At 50.7% G+C, this 22,904-nt stretch overlaps 1 protein-coding gene across 2 annotated transcripts in view; it reads left to right on the forward strand.

The window, feature by feature from the left end:
* Positions 1-5,363: 5,363 nt before the first annotated feature.
* RYR1 (ryanodine receptor 1) overlaps positions 5,364-22,904 on the forward strand; it is a 106,313-nt gene continuing 88,772 nt past the window's right edge. For both annotated transcript variants that reach the window (XM_064489299.1, XM_064489300.1), the window contains exons 1-19: positions 5,364-5,470; positions 10,366-10,485; positions 11,528-11,632; positions 12,664-12,738; positions 12,828-12,906; positions 13,263-13,375; positions 13,678-13,771; positions 14,899-14,992; positions 15,155-15,229; positions 15,704-15,860; positions 15,999-16,163; positions 17,994-18,115; positions 18,616-18,811; positions 19,224-19,359; positions 19,440-19,535; positions 19,622-19,740; positions 20,440-20,573; positions 21,435-21,676; positions 22,193-22,385. In XM_064489299.1, the coding sequence (XP_064345369.1) occupies positions 5,423-5,470; positions 10,366-10,485; positions 11,528-11,632; positions 12,664-12,738; positions 12,828-12,906; positions 13,263-13,375; positions 13,678-13,771; positions 14,899-14,992; positions 15,155-15,229; positions 15,704-15,860; positions 15,999-16,163; positions 17,994-18,115; positions 18,616-18,811; positions 19,224-19,359; positions 19,440-19,535; positions 19,622-19,740; positions 20,440-20,573; positions 21,435-21,676; positions 22,193-22,385 (2,363 nt within the window). In that variant the 5' untranslated portion in view covers positions 5,364-5,422. The remainder of the gene's footprint in view (positions 5,471-10,365; positions 10,486-11,527; positions 11,633-12,663; positions 12,739-12,827; positions 12,907-13,262; positions 13,376-13,677; positions 13,772-14,898; positions 14,993-15,154; positions 15,230-15,703; positions 15,861-15,998; positions 16,164-17,993; positions 18,116-18,615; positions 18,812-19,223; positions 19,360-19,439; positions 19,536-19,621; positions 19,741-20,439; positions 20,574-21,434; positions 21,677-22,192; positions 22,386-22,904) is intronic.

The raw sequence follows: 22,904 nt of genomic DNA on the forward strand, positions 1-22,904 counted from the left end.
GAGAGACCAAAGGTCCCCCTCCCCCCACACGGGGATCCCTTCAGGCTGAGGTTTCCGGTGCTGCCGGCCCCCACCCCCAATCAGCCAGCGGGCTCTCTATCTCCCCCATCTTTCTGTCTCTAGACCCATGATTCTCGATTCTGTCACTCATACTTAAATAAAAGCAGGTTTTTGCAAAAAGTATGCCTAATATGACACATTTATGTAAACACACTCAAAAGAAAAGTCCAAACTTCTGTGAGGACAGAGTTATAAATAATAATACACAAAGATTTGATTGGAAAGTCACAAGACCTAGTCTTTTGTATATTTCTTCTTGTGTTTCTTTCATTTCTAGCTTAGTTTTAATACCACTTGTACCGCAGAAAACATTTTCACTTTATTACTTTCATTGTAACAAACCTTTCTGTAGTGCTTTCTGTGCACCACACACTGTTCTAAGGGCTTTTAAGATATTAACTTGGTTAATCCTCACAATCTTAAAGACTTATCTTTAAAAAATTATTTGTTGATTTATTTTTTAAGTTGAAGTATAGTCAGTTACAATGTGTCAATTTCTGGTGTACAGCACAATGTCCCAGTTGGTCTGTTATTATGGAAACATTGCAGATGGAAATAAGCCCTCTGGAAGTCCCCTCCCCATCCCACCGTCCCTCTTAGGGAGGGGTGGCCAATATCAGACATGGTTGGGTTTCGTCCCATTTGTTGGCTGTGTGTTTAAGTACATAAAAACGTGCTAATAGAAACATAGACTTCTGTTTTGAGTATGTGTGCTGTTTTCTTTTAACTAAATGTGTCATGCTTGACATATTTTTAAATTGAAGTGCACAAAAGAGTCAAATCATAAGTGTTTAGATTGATGATTGTTACAAACTGAACATGTCCATGCGATATTCACACACATCAAGAAACAGAACGTTCTTATCCCCCGCAAAGCCCCCTTGTGCCCCTTCCTAGTAAGTCACCACTAGCCTGATTTCTAGCAGAGTGGTTTTGCCCAGTTTTGAGCTGTATTTAAGTGGAATCATCTGTCATGTCTGGCTTCTTTCATTCGCCATCATGTCTTTGTGATTCTTCCACGTTATTCTGTTTAGTTGTAGCTTATTCCTTTGGTTGCTGTCTAGTTTTCCGTCATGTGTATTCCATGGCTTTTTGATCGATTTTCCCTTGATGGACATTTGAGTTGTTTCCACTTTCGGGCTGCTATGAATCACACTGCTGTGATCATTCTCGCACCTGTGTGTTGGTGAATGCTATGGTGTGTAGCTTTGTATGGTAGCTACCCAGGAGTGGAATAAATGGTCACAGTACTTGGTATGATTCTGCCACACCTAGTAAGTGAGTCAGTTCAACTAAAGCTCTCTTAGAAGTATATTTTTGCTTCTCTCTTTTCACGGAAAGAAGTCACCACGAATGTTTTTTTCAGACCAGAACATTTAGACAAGCACCAAGCCAATTCTCTTTAACTTTTCCATTAATGACATGCCTTATGAGTTTCAGACCCTCTCTCTCCATTTTTCGTCCTCCTGCTTTTCCTCTTCTCTCTCCTCTAGTCTCCAGGGCACTCTCTGTGATGTGCTGTCTGTCAGCCTCTCAGCCTATCTCCTCAGCACCTGCATCACAGGAGGTGATGTAACGGCTCTGACTGAGCTGAGCTTGTAGTGGGAGAGGGTCTCCAGGCCCCCTGGGTCCCAGTGAAGCCTGAGGGAGGGAGATCGGAAAAGGCTCTGGCACTGGTATGGGGGATGGTTAATGCCAACAATAACACCGACAACCACAAAGGAAAGGCTTCTGAAGCAAATCATAAAAACTCATAAGTCAGAAAAAGGATGCATCTGGTAACATCCAAATAAAGATTTCTTTTAATGAGGCCGCCATGGAACAAATACCAGATGACAGAGAGGAAAAACGGTATTTAAGATGTCTAACATCAAGGGGAAATTAATCTCTGGAATGTAAAAGGAACAACTACAAGTCAGCAAGGAAAAAAAGACAGCAACTGAGATAGGAAAATGGGCAAAGAGGATGTTCAGGTGACGATGAGCTCCAAAACTCTAACCAGCACCTGAGAAAATGCTAGAAATTACTGGTAAGAGATCAGGTAAGTGCAAGTTGAAACAACAGTGAGTCATCCTCTTGATCTGGCAAAAATTAGAAGTTGGAAGATGCCAAGTGGAGGTTGGGGCTGGAGGGACCTAGGAACCCCTCATGTGCTGATAGCGGACAGCCACTCTGAGGGCCACTTGGCACCACATAGTCAGATTAAGTGTCTGGGTGTGCACACTGAGACGTTCCACTGGGGGACATACACAAGGATGTTCACTGCAACGTTATTTTGGGGGAGCTAGAGACAGTAGACAGAAGGGGACAGTCACCAGGGAGGCCTGAAAAGCCCCCACAGCCACAGACCAGGTGTCCACAGAGCAACATGGGTAGATCCTAAAACACATAATGATGACTGACCAAAAAAGAAACACTATTAATATCTTATGATATAATGCACAATGACACAGAATAATTTAATTTCTATATACAATTCTAAAGAAAAACTTACTATTAATATACAAGTGTGTATTATATAGTGTGTAATAGATAAACATATAATTGTACTATAAAATATAATTATATTAGCCTAAATATCTCCTTATATAATCATGCATTGTATAATTCAATAATATGGTACGAACTTATGTGCCATATATTACAGTTGTATCAATAAGGCAATATTTAACTGTGTAACATGTGGCAACCTACTTAACAACATTTTCCATATAGTTTTATTGAACTGCAAGATATTGTTTTGTATTACTTAATAGACATCATGACATCTGAATTATTTTAATAGATTCGTGTATCAATCAGTCACCATGTGGTAACTTATCGGTTTCCTCATAGAAGCTTCTCCACAACCCCAGGACGTGGGGACTATTCCAAATTAGTCTGGTTGACAGATGAAGAAACTGAGGCACAGAGGCACAAAGTTGTCTGCTTGGCAGGAAGCCCAGGTGTGTGTGGCAGCCTGCATCCTCCAGACCCCAAAGCTGCCTGTTTTAGGAAATTGCAGAGGCCTCTGTCCAGCTCCCCAGAACCCAAGCCTCTTCCTGCTCCCCTCTTCCCCTAGGCAGCCAGGAGCAGGGAAGAGCAGGTTGCCCCTCTCAGGGCTCCCCTATTACAAAGCCCAGGGTGCTCATCTGCTCATCTGTGCCCAGATAGTGGCCCTGGGTGGCTCAAGAAGCCCCTGGGGAGACAGAGAATTAGAATTTTGAAGGGTGGGGCTTGGCCCTGGTGCAGTAGCTTTTGGTTATAATTAAGATATTTTATGCAAATATGGAGACACTGAAGGGGAATGGTTAAGAACCCTGGCTCTGGGTTCAAATGCCTGGCTCAGCCTCTGTATGACTTTGAGGAGGTCATTCCATCTCTTTGTGTTCAAGGTGCCTCATCTGGAAAACGGGCACCACAAGAGTACTGATTTCACAAGATTACTGTGAGAACTACAGTTTTCCCTCAGCATCTGCGGGGGCTTGGTTCCAGATCCCCCTCGGATACCAAAATCTGTCGATACTGAAGTCTCTTATATGAAATACTGTGGTATTTGCATATAACCCATACACATCCTCCTGTATAAGGCATCTCTAGATTACTTATAATACCTAATACAAAGTAAATGCTATGTAAATAGTTCTACACTCAATGAAAATGCTGTAGAAGTAGTTGCCAGCTTGTGACAAATTCAAGTTTTGCTTTTTGGAACTTTCTGGAATTTTTAAAAAATATTTTTGATCTGTGGTTGATTTAATCCACAGGTGGGGGACCTACAGATATCGTGAGGGGCTGGGCAGCTGTACTTTATTTATTCAGGTCGTGTCCTTAAAAGTAAATATAGTAAGGACCACACATTTTTATTTCCTCCTCTAAACAATGTTAATAATAGCAAGATTGTTGTAAGAACTAAATGAGATGCAGTGAAAAGATCTTAGCTCAGAGCCTGAAATTTGGCAGGTGTGCAAAAGACATCTGCTACAGCTATTGTCCCCACCTCATCAGTTTTTATAATAATGATGACAATAATGATGATGCTAGCAACACTTACATCACATTTACTATGTATCAATACAGTTTTTAAAATATAATTTTTAAAGGTTACTTTCCATTTACAGTTATTGCAAAATACTGGCTATCTTTACCATGTTGTACAATATACCCTTGAGTCTATCTTATACCCAATAGTTTGTGCTTCCCTCTCCCTCACCCTTTTATTGCGTGCCACCCCCCATGCCAGTAACCACTAGTTTTTTCTTTATATCTGGGAGTCTGCTTCTTTTTTGTTATATTCATTAGTTTGTTGTATTTTTTAGATGCTGTAAGTGATATCATATAGTATCTGTCTTTCTCTGTCTGACTGTTTCACTTAGCATAATGCTCTCCAAGTCCACCCATGTTGCTGCAAAATTTTGCTCTTCTTATGGCTGAGTAGTATTCCATTGCATGTAAATACCACATCTTCTTTATCTAGTCATCTGTCAATGGACACTTAGATTGCTTCAGTATCTCGGTAATTGTAAATAATGCTGCTATGAACACTGGGATGCATGTATCCTTTTGAAGTAGTGTTTTGGGGCTTTTTTTTTTTTTGGATATGTACCCAGGAGTGGAATTGCTGGGTCATATGGTAGTTCTATTTTTATTTTTTTGAGAAGCCTCCATACTGTTTTCCACAGCAGCTGCACCTGTATCGGTACAGTTTTTTAAGTGCTGTAAATAAATGATCTCATTTAATCCTTGCAGCAGCCCCATGTCTGATATTAACAGCAGGTACTATTAAAATCTTCCTTCCCAGTTGAGGAAACTGAGGAACAGAAAGGCAAAGTGACTTGTCCAAGGTTATACAAAAGAGTGGCAATGCAGGGAATCGGATCCAGTCTGGCTCAGAGTCCTTATTTTAAATTACTATATGGGGTGTTTTTTAAAGCCGAGAGACTTGGTGTGCATCCCGGCTCTGCTCTATGACATCAAAGCAGGGCCTTTCCCACTCGGAGCCTCAGTTCTCTGTGAAATGGGAGAATGATGGCATCTTCCTTACCGTGAAGAGGGAGAGAGGGTAGCTACTTTCTAGACACTCCCCCTACAAAGCTCACCCCTACCCCAACGTGCACCTTTGGCCAAGGTTTGCGGTTTGTGGGCGGGGCTCCGTCGAAGGGGCGTGGCCTTGGTCGTCCTGGGCCAATGGGGATGGGGGGCGGGGACTTCCTCCCAGCTCTGTCCAGCATCCGAGTCCTCTTCGCAGTTCCATCTACCCTGCGGGTGCCTCTGGCTTCCCCAGAGGTCTCCGACCCCACCCCGCCCCCAGCCCACCCGCCCAGCCTGCGGTCCCTTCCTCCTACTCCCCGGCCTCAGCCCCTGCCCCTCGGGCCTCGACATCATGGGTGACGGAGGAGAGGGCGAGGATGAAGTCCAGTTTCTGCGGACGGTGCGTAACTCTGTGTTAGGGGGTCTCGGATGTTATCTCTCGGGTCCCTCTGAGTGTCTCTCCGCCTCCGATGTCTCCGTCCTGATTGCTGGTCTTCTCTGAGACTCGGGGTCTCTTCCTGTCTCCCTTTAGGTGACTGCCACTCTCTTTCTCCCTTCTTGTCTCTCTTAGAAAATCAGCAGAATTAGGGACTACAGAATGCGGGGGGGGGGGGGCGGGATCTTCTGCTGTCCTCTCTTCAGACAGTGATTTGTCCCAGAGAAGGGGACCGCTGAGGGAGTACCCCCTCCCACCCCTCTGGAACTGAAAACAGGCACTTGGGGAAGGTGGTTCTAATTCCTGAGCTTAATTTAGCTGTCCCCCTCCCCCTCAGCCCTAATTCTCTTCTTGCTCCAGACTCTGACCTATTTAAATTCTTGGGAAGGGGGCTGAGGTGGGCTGGAAGACCCAAGTCCTTTGAACTCCCAGCCCTTGAGGGTTTCCTGGGGGTCCTTCTGGTTCTGGGTTCTTTCTTCCTCCACTTGGTTTTGGGGAAAAGGGGTCAAATATGACTGTTAATGGTCTCTGGGTGGTGTCCCTCCCTATCTGTCTCTGGGTTGTCTGTGTCTTTGTCTCTCTCCATCTCTGTCTCCCTGTCTCTGTCTCTGGCTTTGTTCTTTGGCTTCAGGCTCTCTGCGTTTCGCTCTGCGTCTCCAGCTCTGTATCTCCCCCATCTCTGATTCTCGGCTTGGGGGCAGGGATGGGAATTGGAACAACAGGTGTCCCTCCCAGAATAGCCTGCTTTTCTGGGGCCTGGGCAGGGGACAGGGAGAGGATGGGGGGAGGGGCTGCCCATCTCGGAGTCCTTCCCAATTTTCCCTTCCAGTGGTTCTGCAGGGTGTGGGGGTGTGAGTATGGGAGGGGGTCTTCTCCCTTCTGGGGCAGCTCTGCTGACCCTGCACTGGCCCCTCCCAACCCTGCTGAGCTCTGGGAAATGCTGACACAGCATTCCAGCCCCAGAATAGGACCATGGTGAGCTGGGTCTGGTTTCCTGGGAGGGAGGAACGAACAGCTGGGGCTGGTAGTGAAGGATAGGGACAGCTGGACATTCAGCCATGGGAGGAGGCCTAGCTTCACCCTAGACTCTTGCCCCAGCTCCAGCCCCTTAGCAGACACCATGGGTTGGGCTCTCCCCTCCTCCCCAGCCCTAGTAAGACCATGGCCACGGCTGTCATCTCCTGAGCAGCCACTCTATGTCAGGACCCATGCCCAGGGCCTCAGCCTCCTGAGGTATCTAATTATATCTTCACTGCCCTATCTTCTGAGGTAGGGCCCTATCTTTATCTCCCTGGGAGATTTGAGGGAAACCGAGGCCTGAGTGGTCGAGTGGCTGACCAAGGTCAAGGCCAGGAAGTGGTGCCCCTGGGGTTCAGCCCTCCTGCTTTCACAAGAGGAAAACTGGGCTCAGACTTGCCAACACAGCTAGTATTGGGTTCTAGAGGCCTGGCCTCGGCATCTCTTGGCTCCAGACTATGTCCGTTTTCTTGAACTTTGTTGAGGTTATGTGGTGGTTTTCTCAAACTTTTTGGATCTTATCCCACCAGGAAGAAGTGTATTTTATATTGCAACCTGGGACATCACATACACATATGTAAATTATAAAAAGTCAACTTTATTGAGCTCGAATTGACATGAAATAAATCGTACACATTTTAGGTGTTAGAGTTAACTAACTATACATACCCATGTAACCACCATCATAATCAAGATATAAAACGTTTCTTTTATGTCAGAAAGTTCCCTTTGGCTCTTTGCAGTAATCACCGTGCCCATCAGCTATGTCATCAGAGTCCTTTAGTCATTTCTAGTGTTTCATAGAAAATGTATGCTCATTTGTCTTGCTTCTTTTGCTCAGTGTAATACTTTTGACATTCAGCTATGTGGCATGTATCAGTTGTTCATTTCTTTTTGTTGCTAGGTGGTATTCTATTGTGTGAATATGCCAGTTTGTTTATCAGTTCACCTGCTGTTGGACATTTGGGTTGCCTCCAATTCGTGCTATTATGGACGAATTAGGTGCATTCACACACATCTAGTTTTAACCAAAACAAGTTTCATAAAATGTAGCTCTTAGAACACAAAGGGGATGCTGCTATTTTCTGTTCTTGCTCTACTTTTTTTTCACTTCTTCAGCATGGTGGCTATGGCCCCCCAAATTCACTTTATTTCCTTTTGATGGGTGATGACCCTCCAGCCATTCCCAGGCTGGGGTTCCTCAAGGCATGGCCCATGTCAGAACCTCTTGGGGGCTGATTAATGGTCCAGATTCCCTGCTGGCCCTGCATCTACTGAATCAGGCCCTTGGTGTTGAGGGGGAGACCAAGGCAGCAAGGAAGGTGCATTTTTAACCAGGCACCTCTGCTTCATTCTGATGTGGGAGAAAGTTAGAGAATAATTGGTGTAGGGATTAGGCTCCCTGGCTCTGATTTATATTTTGGTTTTTGCCATTTGCCTGCTTCCTAACTTTGGGAAGCGATTTTTATTTTTCTTTCTGAGCCTCAACTTCCCAATCTGGAAAAAGGGGGCAAAAATATGCACCATAAGGATTCAAGGGGTTTATGCAAATATCTCTCGAGCTCATCTTCTCCCACTCCTGATGATGGCACCACCATGCTGTCTCCCTCACTGTTCTCAAATGCCCTCGGCTCCAGGCCTTTGCACAGGCTGCCTCCTCTTCCTGGAACGTTCTTCCTCCAGAGATGATCAGGCCCAATTCCTTCTTGTTATTCAAACAAGGCTCAGCTCAAATGTCACCTCCTTGGAGAGGCTGTCATTTTACCCACCTCACTGATGTCATCTCTACCCCAAAAGCTACCCTCTTACATCACCCTGGGTTATTTTTTCCATAACACCCATCACTGACATTAAAATTATAAATCTATTCACCTGTTCATTGAGTCTCCTCCCACACCAGGATGTCAGCTCCGTGAGGATAGGGATTTTGTCTGCTTTATTCGCTGCTCTGTATCCCATACCTAGATCAGTGTCTGGCATGTAGCAGATGCTCAGTCTGTGTCTATCAGATGAATGTACAGCTCTGAGCATGAGGCATAGCAGAAAGTAAGTGCTTCATAAATGCAAGCTATATGGTCCCAATGAATACACAGCATATGCCAGGATGTCGGGGTTGGCGGTTATAAGACAGAGCAGTTCTGGGGTCTCCTGCCCACAGGTGGGATCTCTCTCCCTCCTCCCAGTCTGGACAGAAAGAATGAGGGCTGCCTGTGTTACAGGATTTGCTGGAAGGGCTGGAGGCTGTGTGAGTTCAGGCAGGACGCCCAACCTCCTCGAACCTATTTCCTTGGCTATAAAATGGAATAATCACTGCCTTAGTGGTTAAAAGCTGGGGTCTCCAACAGTTTTGACTGAAACCTCTATGAGTACAAACGTGGAGCATGCCCCCAGTACATTTATATTAGTTATACATGTACTATGGGTTACTCCAGCAGCATATCTAGAGGTGGTTCCGTGTTCTAAGAGTGTGGCATAGAGAGCCACAATGTTGGGATCAAGTCCCAGCTCCTCTGTATGCCAGCTGTGTGACCTCAGGCAAGTCACTTTACCTCTCTGGGACCCCGTTTCCACAGGTTCACATAATAGGATTTACCTCAGAAAGTTGTTGTGAGGATTAAATGAGTTAATACACGTTAAGTTCTTGAAATGGGGCCCAGCACATTAAAAACGTGTTTGGTTTTTTTTTTTTTTTAATGGAGGTACTGGGGATTGATTCCAGGACCTCATGCATGCTAAGCACGTGCTCTACTACTGATCACTGGCTCTGATCTCATGGGGATGTTAGTAGCTTGTAGAGTGTTCTGCACCCCAGAAAACTTTTATTTTACTTAAAATTTTAGTTTATATTCTTCAGTTTACTTCAAACTCAGAGAAGAGTTGCAAGGTGAGTTTAAAGAACTCCCACAAGGCCTTTAGTCGTTTTCCCCAAATGTGAATCCCTCCCTCTCTCTCCATTTTTTTTCCTAAACTGTTTGAGAGTTAATTGCGGACTTAATCCGTAAATACGTCAGTGTCTGTTTCCTAAAAAACAAGGGCTGTCTTTCACAAAACCACAGCACGGTCATCAAAATCAGGGGATTTTGTTTGGCTATGACACCATTATCCAATTCACAGTCCGTAGTCACCTTTCACCACTTGTCTCAGTTCTTTATTGTGTTTCCCACCCCATGCAGGACCTAGTCCATTGCATCCGGGTGTCATTAAACAGCACTCCTTAGAGGGGAAGGTAGAGCTCAGTGGGATAGCGCATGCTTAGCATGCATGAGGTCCTGGGTTCAATCCCCAGTACCTCCATCAAAATAAATAAGTAAATAAATAAACCTAATTATGCCCCCCAAACAAAACAAAACCCCAAAATAAATTAATTTTAAGAAGAGAAAGCACTCTTTAAATCAGAGCCACTGTTAAAACAGCACACGAGAATGGAGAGAAGGCTGAGTGTAAAAGCCCTGTAACTTGATGCCCTCGTATTTTCCATCTTCCAGTGCCTCACCTGTGGACTCCTACCTGGGAGGCCTCTGGGGCCAGTTGGACTGGGATTAAAATCCCAGCTGATCCTTTTACCAGCCGTGTGGCCTTGGACAAGCCATGTCCCCTCTTTGAGCCTCGGTTTCCCCATTTTAACATAGGGATGACACTGGCTCTGATCTCGTGGGGCTGTTAGAAGCATGTAGAGCGCTCCGCACAGGCCCCTCCTTGATAAATGGTGAGGGTGGGTATCCTTTGTCTCATCTTTTTCACGAGGAAAAAGGCTGGGGAGCGCGACCGACTGTGCAGGGTCTGCAGAGGGGAGGGCGGGATGCGGGTGCCGCCAGCCAGCCCGACCCTCTGCCCGCCCCCAGGACGACGAGGTGGTCCTGCAGTGCAACGCCACGGTGCTCAAGGAGCAGCTGAAGCTCTGCCTGGCCGCCGAGGGCTTCGGCAACCGCCTCTGCTTCCTGGAGCCCACTAGCAACGCCCAGGTCTGTGCAGGTCGGAGGGAAGAGGGGGTCTGAAGGGGCAGAGAAGCCAGAGCCCAAAGAATAGGGGTCTGGGAGTCTTGGGGGGTGCTGCTGACAGGGAGAGAATGAATGAGGGGGGCAGCTAAGGGGGAGAGAGGGCTGGAGGTCTGAGGAGGGAGAGCTGGGGTCCTGGGGGAAGAGGGAGGGGTCCAAAGGGATAGAGGGTCTTGAGTTCAAAGAAGAGGGGACCTGAAGGGGTGCTGATGGAGAGAAGAAGATGGGAGGGAGTTAAAAGGGAAAGGGGTAGGGGTCTGAGGTGGTGGAGTTGGAGGTCTGGGGAGGGAGAGGCAGGTGTTTGAGGGGGCAGAGGGTCTCAAGATTCAAGGCAAAAAGTCCTAGAGGGTCAGGGAGATGCTAGCAGGGGATGGAAGGGGAGGGAGTTGGAGACGGAGGGTGAGTGAGCTGGGGGGAGGGGTGGTGGCTGGGGGAGAGAGGAGACGTGGAGTTTGATGGGGGAGGAAGCCGGAATCTGAGGGGGTCAGAGACTTGGGTCTAAGGGGGAGGGTGTCTAAGAGCCTGAGGTGGCTGGGGTGGGAGACTGAGGCGGGAGGTGTAAGGTGACTCTGAGGCAGTCCTCATAGGTGTCTGAGGGAGAAGGCAGGAGCTGGACTGGTTGCTGGTGGTGGCAGGAGGAGGGGCTTCCTGTGGGATTGGAGAGATTTGGGGGTATCTGCTGGGAGGGCAAGGAGGAGGCTCTAGGAGGCAGAGTGTCTGAGGTGGTGCAGCCTGGGCCTGAGGCTTCCAGTGAGAGTAGGTGGGGTGTGGAAACTTCTGTGAGGTTCGGGCGGGGTCTAGGTGTGTGAGGGAGGAGCTGTAGAAGAGGGGTTTTCTGGGATGTTGGTGCGGATCCAGAGTGTCTGAAAGGGGCTGCAGAGGGCAGGGCTTCTTGGAGGGTTGGGTTTGGGTCTGGGTCTCTAAGGGGTGTAGACATTTAGACTAGGGGGAGGGGCACACCAGCACTCAGGGGCCTTTAGGCCCCCCACTCACATCTCCCTATCCCCAGAATGTGCCTCCCGATCTGGCCATCTGTTGCTTCGTCCTGGAGCAGTCGCTGTCCGTCCGAGCACTGCAAGAGATGCTAGCCAACACTGTGGAAGCCGGCGTGGAGGTGAGGCTCCCACCCAGGTGGGATGGGTGGCTGGGATGGGTGGGAGGACCTGGAGGTCATTTACCATCTGTTCTTCTTCCTCTCTCTGCCCTGCCCCCAACAGGCCCTCAATTTGGATAAGTGGGTAGGTCTGGCCTTGGGTGTCATCTGTCCTTCCCAACTCTCCTGACCCCAGGACCGCCTCTTGGGCGCACATCCTGCACACAGGGGCTGGGCGGTCTTCCCCACCCCAGTTGTCAGGATCTGTGGAGCCCAGAACAGGCCAGGCAGGAAGGAAGGGGGTGGGGGCTTCTGAGCCCCCGTTCCTCCACCTGTTCCTTTCTCCTCTTTTCTGCCCTTTCCCTCAACCCTGATCCCAGCTGTCCTCTGCATGGGACCTCTCCCCTCATCACCTCCCTCCATCCCAGGTGTGGTCCCCTCTGGTCCAGGAGTGGGTCCGCCATGTGATCACGTGGCCCCATCACATGGCCCCCTCAGAGCATGGGCATGTGAGAGCCAGGATGGGAGGCACGATGCCATCCAGTGCCTGGGTGTACCCACCTCCAAGACAGGCTGAGTCTCCTTGTGCCCAGGGTGGGTGGCAGCCCAGGGTAGGTCCCTATGGGTGATGTTCCAATGTTGAACAACTGGTAGGACTGTCCCAGTGCACAGCTGTGTTATGGCAGGTGAGTTCCGAGGTCATGGGACAAGAGATGCAGGGGCTTCCCTGAGTGTCCCCAGATATCTGAATCCCTGGAAGAGGGGTTCAGCCCCCTGAGTGAGTTTGGGGCCTGGTGAACCAGTTGAAGGAAGTAGGGAGGAAGGAGTGGGCTTTGGGAAATATAAACATCCCATCCATGGGCTTCTCAGAGACAGAGACTCTGCTTCCGTGGGCAAGGAAGCGGAGGCAGAGAATCTGCTGCGGGTTTGAGCTGATGCTTCTTTGTATCCAGGCCTGAGCACGATATTTTATGGGGCATGTATTCCCACCTGGGATAGGCCAGATGTTTCGGAAGGGTATGTTCTCACTCTGTGCTTCTCTCCCCGCGCAGTCGTCCCAGGGCGGGGGACACAGGACTCTCCTGTATGGCCATGCCATCCTGCTCCGGCATGCGCACAGCGGCATGGTGAGTGCATCAACGAGGGGCCATGGGCAGGGGCGGGAGGCAGGGAGGGCGATGCCTGCCAGGAGGCTGACTCCCCGCTACCACCCTAGTACCTGAGCTGCCTCACCACCTCCCGCTCCATGACTGACAAGCTGGCCTTCGACGTGGGACTGCAGGAGGATGCAACAGGTGCAGGGGCTGGAGGGAGGGGGTGAGATGGGGACACTGAAGGCAGGACGCTGGGGCCCAGAAGGTCTGTAGAACCCTGTGGGCGGGCATGGCAATGTTCTAGGGGCAGAGATGGAGGACTTCGGTGCTGATAGTCTAGGGTGTGGATGGACACATTCTGGCCAGAGAGACTTGGGCAAGCAGGAGGGAATCCTAAGCAGAGAGTCTGAGGGCAGGAACGGGGGACTGCAAGGCAGAGTTGGTGGCAGTAATAAGAGAGTGTGGGACAGAGGGCAGAGGCTCAGTGGCTGGGGATGCCTTGAAGAGCATTCTGGGTAGCCACCATCCAGACAGCCCCCGCCCCGCCCCACCCATAGGAGAGGCCTGTTGGTGGACGACACACCCTGCCTCCAAGCAGAGGTCAGAAGGAGAGAAGGTTCGAGTTGGGGATGACCTCATCCTCGTCAGTGTCTCCTCTGAGCGCTACCTGGTGAGCAGCCCCACCCCCACCACAGGTCCTACTGCCCTGGAGGGCTGAGAGCACCCCATTTCCTTATTGGTTTGTCTGGTCTCTGGCCCCAACGTTCTGACTCCCAATTTCCAGTTTCCATCCAATTTCTGGTTTCTGATGCCCCATTTCCCGACTTGATCTCAGTTCCCTGATCTGTGACCCCAAATTTTTTGTCTCCCATCTGTCGGTTTCCTGGCTTCCACTCTTGGTTTCTGACTCTGACTCTGAAACTAATGCTCACCCTCCATCATCTCTGACTGCCACATCCTGGTTGCCCCCAGCACCTGTCGACGGCCAGTGGGGATCTCCAGGTTGACGCTTCCTTCATGCAGACACTGTGGAACATGAACCCCATCTGCTCTGGCTGTGAAGAGGGTGAGGACCCCAGACCTCTGGCCCGTAAACTGAGGCCCCCAAAACAGACCTCCAACATCACCCCTCAGATCCCAAACCTAGATCTCCCAATTATGACCCTCACACTTAGATCTCTAACTAACCCCAAATCCAGAACCCCAGAGCTCAGGTCTCCAAACCCAAAACTCAATATCAGACTCCAAATTCAGATCCCAAAGTTCACCTGCCAAACTCAGGTCATGGAGGTCAGACCCCTAAACTCAGATCCATAGCTTAGAACACCTACTTTGCAGTTTATCATCTCAGAACCCAACCTCAGCCCCTCAACCCCCCTAAATTCAAACTCAGATCCCCCAAATAAGACCCCTAATTCAGACCTCAAACTTCAGCCAACCAACCTCAGATCTCCAACTTTAACCTCAAATCTCTAAAATCATCTCCTGATTCAGACTCCCATGCTAAGTCCCTAAAGCATGGCCTCAACACTTGGACCAATTCTCACATCTCAAACCTCAAAGCCCTAAGCTACACCCAAGCTGAGACTCAAACCACAGACCTGGAAACTCAGGCCTTAATATCACACCCTGAAACTCACACCCACCAGCTTCTAACTACAAAGTTCGTATCTCCCCACACTCAGACCCCAAAGCTAAGACTTCCAAACCTCAGTCATCAGCCTTAGACCTCCAAAATAACACTCACCATTCAGACTTTGACTTTAGACCCATCTATTATACCTCTAAACCCAGGCCCCAAATCAAGCCCTAGAACTCAGACCCCAGTATCAGGGAACATTAGACCCATATCTCTGATGACATCCTCTGACCCCAGCCTCAGAAATCCAAACTCAGACCTTTAAACCCCAGATCCACCAACCTCCCAACCTCAACCCTGCATACCCAGACCCCCAAACTTAGATCCCAAACTCAGATACCAAATCTCATGCCCCCACTTCAGGCCTCAAAAAATGAGCCCAAACCCCAGATTATCACTTTGTACCCTGAAACTCAGATCTCCAACTGCAGAGTCCTGACCCCAGCCTCCCACCTCCCTTAGGGGACAAACAGGGCCTCCAGACTCTTCTTTGGCTCCCAGGCCTCTCTAGGGCTCCAGCCCCACTGTGACTACCTTCCCTCACTCCTGTCCAGGCTACGTGACCGGGGGCCACGTCCTCCGCCTCTTTCATGGACACATGGATGAATGTTTGACCATTTCCCCCGCTGACAGTGATGACCAGCGCAGGTCTGGGCTGAGAACAAGAGGGCCTGGGGTCTTGGGGTGGGGGTGGGGGTTGGCAAAGTTTGGATGGGGAGGTGGTCCTGGAATGCTATGGTTGGGATTAGGGATCAGATTCTGGGCAGCTGGAGCCTGAACCCCTGACCTCACTCTCTTCCATGTACCCAGGCTTGTCTACTATGAGGGGGGATCTGTGTGCACCCACGCCCGCTCCCTCTGGAGACTGGAGCCGCTGAGAATCAGGTGGGGGTCAGGGGCAGGGAAGGAGGCTGGGTCAGGGGCTAGGGGCTCCTGGGGGCACCTGGGAAGAGAAGAGGGTCTTGAAAAAAGAACTGAGGAAGAGACTGGAGTGTTTGGAGGGAAGATCTGGGGAGCCTAAGAGAGCAATGAAGGTCCTTGGGGTCCTAGAGTCCTGGAGAAGGAGGTCTTGCGGGAGGTGGGGGTTCCTGAGGGAGAGATCAGGGTTCCGAGTAAAACTGTGGGGAGTTGAGGGGAGAAAATGATGGGCCTGGGAAAACTGGGGACACCAAAAACAGCTGGGGGACCCGGAGGAAGCAGTGAGTGCCTGAGAGAAGACTAGGGTTCCTGAAGCAGGACTGGGGACCCTAAAAAATATTTGAGGACTTGAGGAGGTTTTGACCAAGACTGCGGTGTCCTGTCTCTCTATCTGTGGGAGAACTGGGGGGCTCTGACCCCCCTTGTCCTTACCCTCTGCAGCTGGAGTGGGAGCCACCTGCGCTGGGGCCAGCCACTTCGCATCCGGCATGTCACCACCGGGCGGTACCTGGCACTCGTTGAGGACCAGGGCCTAGTGGTGGTTGATGCCAGCAAGGCCCACACCAAGGCCACCTCCTTCTGCTTCCGCATCTCTAAGGTGAGTGGGGTCAGGAGACCCCTCCCTCACCTGGAGCCCCAAATCCCACCCCAGCCCTCACTCTGCAGTCTTTCGGGGGGAGCACCCCCATTAAATGCACAGGCAGAGGAGGCTGACCCCTGTTCCCCGCCTCTGCAGGAGAAGCTGGATACGGCCCCCAAGCGGGATGTGGAGGGCATGGGCCCCCCTGAAATCAAGTATGGGGAGTCACTGTGCTTCGTGCAGCACGTGGCCTCAGGCCTGTGGCTCACTTATGCTGCCCCGGACCACAAGGCCCTGCGGCTCGGTGTGCTCAAGAAGAAGGTGGGTGCCCAGCAGCCCGAAGGGGTGGGGTACAGGCAGGGGCAGGAAGGGGATGGTGGGTGGTCATGCTGGAGCCTTCAGGAGTTTGAGGATGGACTGAGAGAAAGACAAAGACTGAGAGGGAACCTGAGACAGAGAGACAGGAAAAAAGAAAGACTATATACGTATTCTAGTGGTGTATGGATACACATATGTGTATGAAGAGAGAGGGAAATCTGGACAGAGAGACATGGAGACAGAAAACTAGAGAAAGATAGAGACAGGGAGGCAGAAATAAGAAAGACAGAGATGGAGAGAAAAAGATAGATAGTAACAGACTGAGAATAACAACCAACAAATGACTGCAGACCCCAGTTGTTCCAGATGTATGTGTGGAAAAATAGGGCAGCTACACAGACCTGTTTCCTGCCTTCCCTGTGTTCAGACACAGCAACTAAACTATCTCTTGTGAAGTACATAGTTTTACAACTGGAGAGTGGGAAAGTGACTTTTGACAGAGGGAATGGCATGTGCAAAGGCCCTGAGGTTGGGATGAGTTTGGTTTGTTGCAATAGCAGAAAGGAGATCTAGTTTGGCTCGAGTAGAGTGAACGTGGGGTGAGTGGTGAGAGATGAAAAGAGGTGACGGGAACAGATCATGTAGGGTCTTGGGGGCTGTGGGGAGGGTCCTGGCTTTTACCCTGTGTGGGATGGAGCCACAAGAGTGTTTTGGGCAGGCCGGGGTGGGGGTGACCTGTTTCAGGTTCAAAGGGCTCCTGAGCTGCTTGTGGGAAGAGACTATGGGGAGCAGGGCAGAGGTGGATGAGGGAGATCAGGGAGGAGATCGCTGCACTGATACAGGTAGGAGATGACAGTGGACAGCACCAGGGTGGGGACAGGTGACAGGTGACAGGGTCTGGTTGTGTTTTGAGGGTGCAGCCAACAGAATTTTCTGACAGATTGGATTACGGGGTGAGAGGGTGAGGGGTTGAGGATGAGGCCATGGTTTTTGCCTTTTTTGCCCTGAGCCACTGGAAAGAAGGTGTCATTAACCCAGTCAAGGATAGTCAAGTGTCAGCTCAGGAGGACAGGCTCTGAAGCTTTACCCCCAATGCCTAGAACAGAGCCACTCAACAGACTCACTGAGTGACTAAGTAGAAAGACTAGGGAGGCACTTGTTTGCAAAAAAGGGTGCCTGTAGTTGGATATGTGAGCAGAGGATGTAGACACGTGCCTGGGCCAGAGAGAAGTGTGGGAGTGGTCAGCAGGCGGATGGTATTTACAGCTGCTGGACTGGCCGGGGTCCTGGGGAGGTCAGCTCAGGGGAGAGCTGGCAGCCGTGATGGTCTCACTTCCCAGAAATGTGTTCAGGCGTTCTGTTTGGGACATGTTAAGTTTGGGGAGCCCTTAGAGCTTTCTGGTGGGGGATATTAAGTCAGTAGTAGATACAGGTAGAGAGAGTCTGGCCTGGAGACAGACTAGATAGAGACAGAGAGGGAGAAACAAAGAGAATCAAAGAGGAACAGAGAAAGAGAAAGAAAGAGGCAGAGGCAGAGAGAGAGATGGAGATAGAGACAGAGAGGGAGAGACAAAGTGTGGGATAGACATGAGAGAGACAAAGATGGATAGACAGAAACAAAGACACAGAGACAGAGACAGAGAGGGGAAGGGATAGAAAGAGACTGAGAATGAAAGGCAGAGACAATTGAGGAAGGATAGGAGGAGAGGGGCTGGCAGAGAAATTCAGTGGAGGTTGGGGGCAACTTGGGAGCTAGAGTCTGGATGGAGGTCTGGGGAGCATGGCCCTGCGTGGCTGGACCTCCTCCTGACTTCTCTGTCCCACTGCTGCCAGGCCATGCTGCACCAGGAAGGCCACATGGACGATGCGCTGTCACTGACTCGCTGCCAGCAGGAGGAGTCCCAGGCTGCCCGCATGATCTATAGCACTGCAGGCCTGTACAACCAGTTCATCAAGTAAGCCACCTGCCTGCTCTGCCCCGGGTGCCACACCTTGACCCCCATGCTCCTGGTGTTCGTGCACCTGACCCTTTCATCTCCACCTCTGACATCCACCCCTCTGTCTAACATACACAAACTCCTGACCTCTCTACACTTGACCCCTATTCTGACCCCAGCAACCATGCCTTTGACTTCACATCTCTGATCACACCTAATTTCACCACCGCCCCCCCCCCCCCGACACCCAGACCCTCCACCCTGGACCTCCCTAGCCCTGACCTCTGCTTGCTTGTCCCCCTGTCCTGACACAGACGCGTGTCCCAGTCCCAGCTCTGCCCTTGGCCACTGTGTGGCCTCGGGCCATGCCCTTCTCTCTCTGCACCTCAGTCTCCCCCTCTGTTAAACAGGGGTGTCTGTGGGAGTCCTGCAGGGACCGGGTGGGGATGGTACTCGCGAGAGACTCACCGGTAGATAGAGCTCCAGATCCCCTGCTGACAAGTGCGCGGTCCCCGCAGGGGCCTGGACAGCTTCAGCGGGAAACCGCGGGGCTCCGGGTCGCCGGCAGGCACAACGCTGCCCCTCGAGGGGGTCATCCTGAGCCTGCAGGACCTCATCGGCTACTTCGAGCCGCCCTCCGAGGAGCTGCAGCACGAGGAGAAGCAGAGCAAGCTGCGCAGCCTGCGTAACCGACAGAGCCTCTTCCAGGAGGAGGTGAAGCCCGGGCCCGGGAGGGCGGGGTCTGTGGGCGCGGGGGGCGGGGCCTGTGGGAGGGGCGGGACCTGCGGGACCTGGGGTAGCAGTGGTCTGAGAGGGGGCGGGACAGGTGGAGGGGCGCTAGGAAGGAAGGACCCGGCCTGTGTGAACAGGGAGGGGCGGTGGGTCGGCGGGGACACATGAGAGGGCGGGGCCTTGAAGAGAATCCGGACTGGGTTGATGGGCGGGGCTTCGAGGAGAGGCGGGAGATTGGGAGTGAAAGGGGACGTGGAGCTGACCGCGCCGGTGTAGATCTGGGAAAAACACAGTCAATAGCTGTTGAAGGAATGTGAATTAGCAAATCCAAGAAAGGCAAAGAAGGTAGGGGCGTGGGATTCCTGTGATGACCCCCCTGTTTTCCCTACCCCAGGGGATGCTCTCCCTGATCCTGAATTGCATTGACCGCCTGAATGTCTACACCACTGCCGCCCACTTTGCGGAATTTGCAGGGGAGGAGGCAGCCGAGTCCTGGAAAGAGATTGTGAACCTGCTCTATGAAATCCTGGGTAAGGGGCCCCAGTCTTGACCTCTCAGAGCACCCCACATTCCCAGTTCTGTTGGATCTGACCCCTCTTTCCGCCCTCAGCCTCTCTGATCCGTGGAAATCGTGCCAACTGTGCCCTCTTCTCCAACAACTTGGATTGGTTGGTTAGCAAGCTGGATCGGCTGGAAGCCTCCTCTGGTAGGAGAACCCAGGGGGAGGGGATGGAGGTTTGAGGGTAGAGGAGGGCTGCAGCCACCTCACCTCTCACCCTGATCCCTGTGCAGGGATCCTGGAGGTGCTGTACTGTGTCCTGATTGAGAGTCCTGAGGTCCTGAACATCATCCAAGAGAACCACATCAAGTCCGTCATCTCCCTCCTGGACAAGCATGGGAGGAACCACAAGGTTGACCCCTCATCCCTGACCTCTCTTCCCCTGAATTCTGAACACTGACCTTTCCCCGTGGCCCTCAGATTGTCCCCCTGCCCCGTCCCTGTCTTATCTCTTACCTGGACTCCTCTGCCACACACTTTCATCTCAACACAAAGGTCTCAGACTCATGGTTCTTAAATGGATTCGGGGCTACAGAAGGTGCTCCATTAGATCTCTGAAGTTTTTTTTTAATTTCTAATTTTGTAGACTTTAGGTGGGCTGCACACACACCTTCCAGTTTGCCACAGGTCTTACTGGTTCCCATTGAATTATTTCTAACCATCTCATGTATTTCCATTATCCGACTGGCTCCTGAAGACACAAGTTTGCAACCCTCACTGATCTAAAGCCTCATCCTGATCCCTGTTCTCGCTCACTGACTGACTCTTTCACTCTTCCCTCTGATCTCTCACCTTTTACTCCAGTCTCTCCCTTCTTCCAATGCTGATGCCTTCTCCCAACTCATATGGCTGCCAGCCTCTCGCCTGACCTTTCTCTTTGACCCTGACCTCTCTGTGATCTCTGAGCCCACACTTTCACCACCTCGTCTCAGTCAAAATCTCCATTTCCCATCCTGGCACATCATCCTTCTGGTTTTCCACTCTGGGCCTTCCACCCTAGAACCCCCTCCCCTGATGTCCTAACACCCTGACCTCTGACCTTGACCTGCAGGTGCTGGATGTGCTGTGCTCCCTGTGTGTGTGCAACGGAGTGGCCGTGCGCTCCAACCAAGATCTCATTACTGAGAACTTGCTCCCTGGCCGCGAGCTTCTGCTGCAGACAAACCTCATCAACTATGTCACCAGGTCTGTCGCCTAACCCCTGACCCCAGAACTCAGAACCTCTCAACCCCTCTCCCTGACTCAGATTCCATACCCAGGTGGATGGGCCTCTGCCCATCTTCCACCCCAGGACTTAACACTGGTCCCCACAGCTGACCACTCTTGCCCCAGCTCACCCCTGGCTCCTCATGCCTCTTGTCCTCTCTCTTGTTCCATTTCTGCCTCTGTCTCTTCCTTCATTCCTTCTTTCCTTCCTTTCTTTCTTTCTTTCTTTCTTTCTTTCTTTCTTTCTTTCTTTCTTTCTTTCTTTCTTTCTTTCTTTCTTTCTTTCTTTCTTTCTCTTTCTCTTTCTTTCTCTCTTTTGTTTTCTTTCTTTTTTCTTTTCCTTCCTTCCTTCCTTCCTCCCTCCCTCCCTCCCTCCCTCCCTCCCTCCCTTTCTTTCTTTCTTTCTTTCTTTCTTTCTTTCTTTCTTTCTTTCTTTCTTTCTTTCTTTCTTTCTTTCTTTCTTTCTTTCTTTCTTTCTTTCTTTCTTTCTTTCTTTCTTTCTTTCTCTTTCTCTCTTTCTCTCTCTCTCTCTTTCTTTCTTTCTGTGTTTGCTTTTTTTGTCTTTGTCTTTTTGTCTGTGTCTATTTCTCCTCCATTTCCTTTTCCTGGTCTCTCTCCCATCTCTCTCTTCTCTGTCCTTTGATGTCTCTCTGTGTGTCTCTGCCTCCGCTTTCTCTCTGTGTCTTTTTGTCTCTTACCCTCTGTCTCCATGTCTCTGCCTTTCTGTTTTTCCTGTGTATGCCTCTCTTTGCCTTTCTCCCTCTCCCCTCTATCCCCACCAGCCTGGCTCTCCTCTCCATTTCTCCTTCATCCTCCTCTCCTGTCCTGTCTCTCCTGCAGCATCCGCCCCAACATCTTTGTGGGCCGAGCAGAGGGCTCCACGCAGTACAACAAATGGTACTTTGAAGTGATGGTGGACGAGGTGGCTCCATTCCTGACCGCTCAGGCCACCCACCTGCGGGTGGGCTGGGCCCTTACTGAGGGCTACAGCCCCTACCCTGGGGGCGGCGAGGGCTGGGGCGGCAACGGGGTCGGCGATGACCTCTATTCCTACGGCTTTGATGGGCTGCATCTCTGGACAGGTACCTGGACCCTTCTAGGGGACCCTCAACCCTGACCATTGACCCAAGTTTCTAAGGCTATCACCACACACTTTGGGGCTCTTGGGATTCTGACTTCCAAAACAGGCTAACTTTGACCCCTTGTCACTCATTTCCAGGCACCCTAACCCTAGAGCTTCCAGAATCTTGGCCCTAACCTATTTCCTCCTAGCCTCCAGAACTCTGACCCCAGAGGATGTCTGATCCCTGCCCTAGAGATCTCAGAAAACTGCCCAGATTATTATGACCTCTGCTCTTTGACTTCTGATCCCAAAGCTTCCAGAATCCTAACTTGGGATAACTTTATTCTCTTATACCACAGTTCTCAAGAGCCTAACCTCTGGGGAAACTTGACCCCTGCCCCTAATCTCTAAGGAACATTTGACCTTAGGGTTTCTAGAATCCAGACCCCATAGGATCCTCTAATATCTGCCCCTTGTTTCTTGAGACTATTGGTTTCATTGGTCCTCTGACTTCTCCCTGGTCAACCTGGTGCAGGACATGTACCACGCCTGGTGACTTCCCCAGGGCAGCACCTCCTGGCCCCTGAGGACGTGGTCAGCTGCTGCCTGGACCTCAGCGTGCCATCCATCTCCTTCCGCATCAATGGTTGTCCTGTGCAGGGTGTCTTCGAAGCCTTCAACCTTGATGGGCTCTTCTTCCCTGTTGTCAGCTTCTCGGCTGGTGTCAAGTAAGGACGTGCCCCTGCCCCCTTGCCAGTTCCCAGACCTGGGACTGTCCAGAGACAGCTTCTGTAAGCACTCCACAGCCTTCTATGGGGTCAAGACCCAGCAGCCTACCCTCAGAACTGACTGGCCAGATCTCTACATGAAGGTCCTGGTGGCCTCTACATGATCCCAGACACTCTCAGTGCCCTCCGAGTGACTCCAGCTTCTCCCCAACCCCATGGCCTTCCAGTGATCTCTAAGTGTCCTCCAAATTTCACAATGAACTTTTAATAATACCAGATTCTCCCAATGACCTCTCAAATGACCTGTGACTCTCCTAATGACTCTGTGCCTTTCCAATGACCTCCAAATGACTCCAGACTCTGACAGTGATCTTCTAATGACCACAAAGGCTCCTCGACCCTTCAATGATCTTGGACTCTCCCAATGACTCCATGTGCTTGATAACTTCTCAGTGACCCCAGCATCTCTCAATGATATTCTAATAGCTCCACAATCTCCCAGTGACCCCTCAATGACCA

This window comes from Camelus dromedarius, chromosome 9 (genome assembly GCF_036321535.1).
Source record: "Camelus dromedarius isolate mCamDro1 chromosome 9, mCamDro1.pat, whole genome shotgun sequence".
NCBI classification, from domain to species: Eukaryota; Metazoa; Chordata; class Mammalia; order Artiodactyla; family Camelidae; genus Camelus; species Camelus dromedarius.